This window comes from Engraulis encrasicolus, chromosome 4 (assembly GCF_034702125.1).
Source record: "Engraulis encrasicolus isolate BLACKSEA-1 chromosome 4, IST_EnEncr_1.0, whole genome shotgun sequence".
Taxonomy (NCBI): Eukaryota; Metazoa; Chordata; class Actinopteri; order Clupeiformes; family Engraulidae; genus Engraulis; species Engraulis encrasicolus.
In genome coordinates, this window is record NC_085860.1 from 54,960,038 (window position 1) to 54,968,976 (window position 8,939).

The following is an 8,939-nucleotide window of genomic DNA, read 5'->3' on the forward strand; positions in this document are numbered from 1 at the left end:
ATAATTGTTGAGTTCGGCCCGCGACTTCGTTCCAGATTTTGATTTTGGCCCTCAGTCAATTTGAGTTTGACACCCCTGGTCTAACCCCGGTAGAGCCTCCCACTAGCCCAATGTACAGTTGCCTTTTGGCTCTGCCTCACCTGTCTGCATTGGAAAACTACTAGACCATAGATGGCAAACTCGGGCAAACTGGGGCCAAACCTGACCCACGGTCTAATTTAATTTGGTCTGTGATTCATGATTTTAAATGTGCATTACAGTTGGCCCACATGTGTCATTTAACGTATTGTTCACTGGTTCACCCTTAAGTGCTTGGTGTAGTACAATAAGGAAGTGTGGTAGCTGGCCTTAGTCTCGGACAGCTTTAAGCAGAGATCATGTGTCATGAGATCCGCTCACAACCCCCTATGTGTGTAGAGGGATTATAGCTGGGTGCTCTATAGTCAAATGGAGGAGGAGGAGGAGGAGGAGGTGCTGAGTCAATTCAGGAAGGAATAGAAGGAGGTATTATATCTCCACGAAGGCAGGTAACGACCAATGTCAATCACTCGTGGGCTTCCTCCCGAACTAAGTTTATAAATAAACAACATTATGTTGACTTGATTGGGCCCAGCTGAATACAACAACACATACAAGTACAGTGTACAGCAGAAGTGAAGTAGTCCACTCATTAGGTACTACATACAACAGAATATGGACAGGCACGTTTGTTTATTTGTTGGATCCCCATTAGCTGTGGCAATGCCACAGCTATTCTTCCTGGGGTCCTTTTCTTCAATAAAATCAGTTCATAGTGTTAAAAAATTACATCTGAAGATCATACAGAAAACAATAACATATTACAATTACAATTTGAACTACTATAAAAGTATAAAGTGTGCGTGTGTGTGAGAGAGAAAAATGTGCCGAGATTATTAGGAAAATGTTGGCAGTTTTTGACGTACCTCCGCTGTTTGTGTTGTGCACGTTGTGAGTAGTGAAGAGCAGAACATCTATGAAACTTCCCTTAAACACCAACAGCTTGAGATGCATTTAGGAAACTGCCGTAATTCTCCTTTAAGTGCCATTCAACTGGTAGCGGGCTGATTAACCACCGAGACGGTGTTGCAGACATTATTTTAAGGTTGAAGGCACTACTGCCACTACGTGGTGTTGCAAAGAGGGGGGTGATTCAGCAGATGGAGAATTGATGGAGTAAATTATCCAAATGTTCTCACTGTAGCTTAGATTTATCCACTTGAGTAGACACTTTCTCTCCATCACACGCACACACACACACACACACACACACACACACACACACACACACACACACACACACACACACACACACACACACACACACACACACACACACACACACGCAGGCAGGCAGGCAGGCAGGCAGGCAGGCAGGCAGGCAGGCAGGCAGGCAGGCAGGCAACATTAACACTGTTAGAGAGAGGCCATGTGTTTGTTAAAGTAATTAATGGTGTTTGCTCCTCTTGTGCTCAAACTCATCCGTCATCTTTGAGTACAAGAACAAACTTATTTAATTTTCCTTCGTGTTGTTTTTTTGTTTGTTTGATTGATTGATTCTTGTTTGAATTTTGTTTTGTGTGATTCCTGTTGTCAGTCCGAGTTAAATATAAATGAATGCTCTCTGGCTTGAGTTCGCATCAGACATGCTGAGAAATGTGTAAGCCTGGCATTCCCCTTTCATCGCAAAGTTCAGGAGTTTATGTTTTGTTTGACTGTTAGCTGCCTCTAAAGTTCATGTCTCGACGCTCTTCTGTCTCACTCCATGCTGCCTTTCTGTTAGGCGCTTTTGGAGTTTGAGTCTTGTGTTTCTACAATGACGTGTGTACTGTATCGCTCTTCTCTCTCTTCTCTCTCTTCTCTCTCTCCTCTCTCTCTCTCTCTCTCTCTCTCTCTCATGCTCTCTCTCTCTCTCTCTCGTGCTCTGCTCTCACTTGCTTGCTCACTTTCTCTCTCTCCTCTCTCTCTCTCTCTCTCTCTCTCTCTCTCTCGCTCTTTCGCTCTCATGCTCTCTCTCTCTCTCTCGACCCCCTGGTGTTTGTGTAGGGGTTCTGTGTATTTTTTCAGTAAGTAACTCTTCAAGCCTTGATCGTGCGTGTGTATGTGTTTACTTGTGCTTCATTATGACATTTGGACAAGCTTTTCGACAAGCTCAGACTTATACAAAGTAACAAAGTTTGTGTGAGTGTTTGTGAGTTCTATGCGCCTCTATGTCCTATTGTTCCATGCTAGTGTGCGTGCGTGCGTGCGCGGGTCTGTGTGTCTACTGTGCGCGTATAACAGGAGCTCTGTGATCTCCAGTCGTGCAGACGTGTGTGCGTGTGTGTGCGTGTGCGTGTGCGTGCGTGCGTGCATGTTTATAAGAATTCTGTGATCTGCCGTCATATTCTCCTGTGCATGTGTGGGTTCTTGTCTGTGTGTGTGAGTTCTTTTCCTAGTCATATTGTCCAATGCTTGTGTGTGTTGTACAGGAGTTGTGTGATTTGCAGACGTTTTGTCCAATGCCTGTGTGTCTCTGTGTGTGTATGTGTGTTGTACAGGAGTTGTGTGATCCGCAGTCGTAATGTCCAATGCCAATGTGCGTATGTGTGTGTGTGTCTGTGTGTTGTACATTAGTTCTGTGGTCCGCAGTCATTTTGTCCAATGCTAATGTGTGTCTCTGTGTGTGTGTGTGTCTGTGTTACAGGAGTTCTGTGACCCACAGACGTATTGTCCAATGCACCACGAGGACCACAAGGAGGAGCTGTTGCGCTGTCGCCAGAGCAGCCGTATCTCAGCTGAGGAGCGTCGCCGTCGGCAACTCGTCAGCCGCCTGGGCAAACTGTGACGCACACACACACTATCTCACTGTTTCACACACACACACACACACACACACACACACACACACACACACACACACACACACACACACACACACATACGTACACACAAACACTTACTCACTCTCACAAGCACACGCACACACTATCTCACTCACTCTTACACACACACACACTATCTCACATGCACACACACATGCACAGAATTAGTCACCTCCACACAATCATACATACATATGCACAAACACTTACACGCTTAAACACATTCGTTAAGTGTCATACACCCACAAGCTACTCTCTCTCTCTCTCTCTCTCTCTCTCTCTCTCTCTCTCTCTCTCTCATACACACACACACACACACACACACACACACACACACACACACACACACACACATACTGTACACACCCACAGTTGCAATGTGTAACATGGTGGTAGTAATCATGTTTGACTAATCTCAGACTGTTGCCAATAAGAAGGGGAAGGTGTGTGTGTGTGCGCGCGTGCGTGTGCGTGCGTGCTTGCTTGCGTGTATGCTTGTGTGTGAACGTGCAAGTGTGTGTTTGCGTGTGTGTCTGTGTGTGTGTGTTGTGTGTGTTTTTTAACTGCTGTAGTGCAGGCTGATGTAGCCGTGTTGTTGAGCCTCCTCTCGTCTCGTCTCTGTTCTGTTCCCTAACCACTGGCTCCTGTGGGGTGAACAAGTGCTATCTGTGGCAGACGCTGCCTGACTTGATTTTAATGTGTGTGCGTGTCTGTACATGTACATGTATGTAAAGGGATGTGTATGTACAGTATGTGTTTGTCTTACGTTCATGCATGTGAATGCTTATGTGTGTGTGTCTGTATGCTAACAACTGCCCTGTTTACAGAAAAAGATCAATCATGAGACTGTTGTTGTTCTTTTTTTATTATATATAATGTTTTCTAAAACTGTTCAATGTGAAGTCTGTGTGTGAATTAATTTGCTGTCCAGCTGACATGAGTTTGAGTTGGTACTAGCTGCCTGTTGTTGTTGTTTTATCAATTCTGTAGTCACTCTGTCTAAATGACTTTTTGGCTGTGTGCAGGGCAGGCGGGATACGTTGCTGTTGAACACTTTAGTACTACTGTAACAACATCCTCTGCCCCTAATGGCGAAAAACATCTCCGCATCCTCCTCTGCCATAACGATAAAACATCCGAATAAACAATTTATATTTTTTAACGCCTTTGATCATGTGTGGTTCTTCTTTGCTTGCTAGCTGGATGATGGTGATGAATGTTTATGCAGGAGGGAGGCCCCTGCTTGCTTGCTTGCTTGCCGCCGCCTATACTATTTACCGAAAAACATCCCTCGAAAAACATTTAAGCTATTAATAACTTCCGTCACTCCGGCTTTTAAATTATGCATCGGCCGAGGAAAGTTTGTGCCAACTCTCTCTCTGCTGACAGATCTAGACCACAATGCGAGCGGCACTCACTCTCTCTCTTTAATAGGAATGCCGATTGCCGAGCGCTCACACAGAGAGAGAGAGAGAGAGAGAGAGAGAGAGAGAGAGAGAGAGAGAGAGAGATAGAGAGAGAGAGAGAGAGAGAGAGAGAGAGAGAGAGAGAGAGGGAGAGAGGGAGAAATAGCGGAGAAAGAATCACAGCAGAAAAACGCTTTAGCACCAGAAATTCATGAGGGGTTCCGAGACGACGGGGGAACACAGACAGAGGCCTTCAAAGACGGGCGGAGGGGGCCTCAGCCTCAGCCTCGCACACACACTTCCACGAAAGAAACGCAAGGGGATCGGATCCCCCCTCTTTGAAAGTTTTCTGGGGAGTTTTTTTTGCTCGGGGAGTTTTTTTGCCCCCGGTTTGGGGATTTAGTCCCCAAAGCCTGGAGCTAGGAGATAAGCTGTGACAGTGGAGCTCGGGGGTGGGGTGGGGTGAGGAGGGTGTGATTGGCTATTTGGGGTTGTCACCACCAGCCATTTACAGAATGACAGCACGCAAGGTCCCTGAATCGATACCGGTATATTTCAGCTCCCCCTTCTTGGAATAATAGCATCAATTACGTGTCGTAACACGGTGGCTATGATCCTGGCTCTCGGGGTTTTCACTGGCTGCTCTGCTCTACACTACACTGCACCGTACTGTACTGTACTGTGCTGCAGTACAACGCCATCTGCCCTCGTGCCTACCACTGAGACTTTGGCCTTCAGCGGACGTGTTTGTTTAACTGTGTTAGCCGAAGTGTGAAATGTAACCTTCTTATACCCCACCCCCCTCTTTTCCCCACAACATGTGTCAGAGTGTTTTAATTTAATTTTTGTGTTGGTGTGTGAACTGCAGCCAAGTTGCCTATGTGCCCAGACAGACCGTACTACACTACACCACCTCTTCGTCCCCCTCTGTCCGCCTGTGTGCAGCTGGTGTTTGTGTGTGTGTGTGTGTGCACGCACGCTTGTGTGTGTGTGCGCGCCCGCTCTATTGGGTGTGTGTGTGTGTGTGTGTGTGTGTGTGTGTGTGTGTGTGTGTGTGTGTGTGTGTGTGTAAAATAATGTGAGACAGAGGAAGAATGGCCATGGGACACGACAGCTGTGGGATCTCTCTCATTACCCCTTTCATTCTCTCTCTCTCTCTCTCTCTCTCTCTCCCTCTCTCTCTCTGAGTTTTGGCGGCACAGGAAGACTATAGGGATGTGTTTTTGTTGTATAGTAGGCAGATAGATATATTGCGGTCATGGCAGTCTCACCCTCGGCAGACTCGACTCTGTTGCTTCCCACGGGTCCATGGGCTGGCTGGCTGCTGTAGCAGAGCAAAGTTTGCTTTGACAATCATTAGCTCCACACACGCCTGATGCTCCCTTGCAAACCCACAGGGGCTCCGATGAGAAGGGGAAAGAGATGCTGTGGGCAGCAGAGCTTGGCATTGCAAAAGGCCTCCGCATGAGGTGAAGCGTGTGTGGGTGCGGTGGGGAGGGGAGGGCAGGCGGGCTGCTCGGCAAGACGGAACAGGCAGGAAATTGGATGAAGGAAGTGGTAGTTTTGGCGACGTGAAGGTCAGTGGAGGGGAGAACAGGGGGCTTTTGGTCCATCAGTTAATTAATCAATTGTGAAATCCTGACCCCGACAACAACCCCCTTGTACGCTGGTGCTATTAGCAGATCCTATTGAGCTGTCAGTCGGAATGTATGGCTTTATTTCTGTCGCTGGTCAGAAGTCATTGCGCCGTACATTTGTTCGCCTTAGGCCCTCTATACTCAGCAGGGGCGCACACATCACCATCCGTGGGCTACGCCGTAAGAAGTCTTGACGGTCGGGAATTTAAAATAGTAACAGGAGGCGTGAGTGGCCAATTTCCCTTTCCATTAGTGCTAGGCTCTGTAAGGACTGCTCCCAGCGTCACGTAGATTTAACCGCACACTGCAGTGGTCAGAGAGGGGAGGGCGGGAAGGTGAGGGGAGTCCAGGTGGCTTACAGGGGGAGAGGAGAGGAATTATTGTCATTGTGAAACTGGAATGAGCGGCTGCCAGTGGCTGCAGTAATACGGACACATTAAATGTCTCCCTGAGCAGGTAGGCTACAGATAGTGAAATGTTGGGGCACGGTAAAAATCCCAAAAGCGATGAGCTGAACACACCAAAGCCAGTTGAATATTACATCAAATATTACCTCAAGCCAATATACTACTCCACCTTATCATATGGACAATTTATTTTCTCGTGTTGGCACTTTTACGCATACCGTATGTCAATTGGCCTTTGCGCATTGGACTGTGGGGATGTCACATAATGAACTTTTATAAGCTAAATGAACAGGGCGTAATTTACATCACACCCTTACAAATTGTTATAGATTATTGAAGGGGTAGGCTATTTTATCAATTTGGCATCAGCTAAAATGGTATCCATCCTAGAGCTACAAATAATAATCTGCTGTTTGGCTGCAACATCGATAAGCTTTAGGCTACTGATCAGATTTGTGTTTAGTTTTTACATTAGTGGAGCACGCACACCTGTTCTCATCACCCATCCCGCGAGCTCCAATCACAGCACAGCTCTCGCCAGCGGGATGCACCCCCTTCTAGTCCATTGCAACTCGCTGTCTACAGACAGACAAGACACGGAGTAATAGCTGAAATGTTATTCTTTTGACGTGGAGAGAGACAGCGGTTCGCGGATAGACTGGGGACTGCGAGTGCATTCATTTTCAATGGCGAAGCGTAGCAGGCTTGCATCGATCTAACGGACATTTTCCCTGTGCATTTGGATGTTCGTGCTAAACAACCGCCGGACTTTCACTGTGAGAGAGGTGCATCACCTTTTGGACCAGTCCTCTGCCGCTGACAGAAACGGGCCACTGCACGCTGTCTACCAAATGCCCGCGTGAGGGACAACATTAAACGGGAGGAAGAAGTCATAGCTGTTCGAACAATCGGGAAATTACTTCGCTTACTTATCGATCAGGTGCGTGCGTCTCGGGACGGACAGGCTCGATGCTGCGCTCGCCAGGAACTGAGCGGCTCTAACGGGACCTGGCGTCTCCAATCAAGAAGTGTCCAACTCGACCTCATGCCACAAGTCAACATGATCTTTCTTGGAGTGTTACTGTATGTTTTCATCGGAGGTAAGTTTTGCCCAGTCTATAAAGGCATGCACACGCTTGATAGACGTGGGTGAAAAACCTTTTGACACAATACAACCAACACTGTTGTTCTCTGCCCTGTATGGTTCACCGCGTTGTGTTTCAATAATTGCCCTCCGTTGTAGGGGTGATGGGGTGCCGCGCTCATGCTTTCATTGTAAGGAATATTGTCAAATTCCACGTGTTTCGAGTCAACATAGCCCCAAGTCTAAGAGCAGCTACGCACGTTTTGTCCAATTCCTCTCCATATAATGCAACAGCGGAGGGACGCACGAGGTCAACTTTGACTGTCCTGCTGCCCCATGTAGTATTTGTCCAGTCGCTCTAGGTACTCCCAGTCAAGATTGTTCTCCGTTGTGGTTCCCAAGTGGTGGAACAGTCTCCCAGAGGCAGCAAGACTAAGCACCTCTCTTGCAGCCTTCAAGAAACAACTAAAGACATTCCTCTTTCGAGAGAATCTACTAGACTGATGATTGAACTGGCCTTGCCCCAGGGCAGAATCCTGACATTATGTTTAGTTTAGTTTAGTTTGTGAGTGTGTGAAAAAAAAAAAAAAAAACTAACCCCTCTTTGTAATTGCACTTGTTGTTCTGTATATCTCCTGTGCACTTTGTATTTGCTTGTGATGTTGGCTTGATTATGTCCTCTTCTGAAAGTCGCTTTGGTTATAAAGCGTCTGCCAAATGCAATGTAATGTAATGTAATTTGAATACGTTATTTTATTCTAATTCAGTCGAACCCCTCTGTTTTGAACGTCTAGCCTACTTGTTTCCATATTGCTCAGACAGGGGTGACAGAAATGTAGCCTAGATGCCTCTGGTCCTGGTGTTGCAAACGTGGCCGCCAAACATCAGTTTGACCCTCTAGCCTACTTTTTATCAAGTCAAGTAGGTTTTATTGTCAATTTCTTTACATGCACTGGTCATACAAAGAATTTGAAATTACATTTCTTGCTTTCCCATACAGACATAGACTAATTAAGGTAAGGACATAGACAGTATAGACATAGACAGTACTTATACATGGACTTAAGACAGTATGGACATAGACAGTGCTCATACAGACATTTAAAGTGCAATGACGGTTTTTACTAATAGCCTACATCACACATCGTCGTTGTTCACAACCTAGCCTTCAAGATAGGCCTAACCTTCTTCACCAATCTCCTAAACGCTTTCACTATATCTTGACTTATCTTAAGTAAAAACTTTTTTTAACAACGGCGTAACAATGCTGCTATTAAAGTCTTGAAGAACAGCGGCATACTTGATATGGGATTTCCAAACACGTGCAGGAAAACACTCACAAAAAGTCAGCTGTGTCGACAGACCGAAGTTTAGTTTTCTTGGGTCTTGGTTAGGGAAAGAGTTGGCGCGCTATTACGGCACGTTTCAACAACTTGTTTCACATCCAATAATAAAAAAAAACACAACCCTGACCAATTAGTGAATTACAACAATATTATGAGTATATTTATTATTATTATTAT

The 8,939-nt window shown here is 46.2% G+C and overlaps 1 protein-coding gene across 1 annotated transcript in view; it reads left to right on the forward strand.

Annotated features, from left to right (window-relative positions):
- The window catches only part of LOC134448144 (M-phase inducer phosphatase 1-B-like), a 37,009-nt gene extending 32,965 nt beyond the window's left edge, over nucleotides 1-4,044 (forward strand). Inside the window, exon 15 of the mRNA XM_063197903.1 lies at nucleotides 2,705-4,044. Within this exon, the coding sequence (XP_063053973.1) occupies nucleotides 2,705-2,845 (141 nt within the window). The 3' untranslated portion in view covers nucleotides 2,846-4,044. The remainder of the gene's footprint in view (nucleotides 1-2,704) is intronic.
- Nucleotides 4,045-8,939: the final 4,895 nt, after the last annotated feature.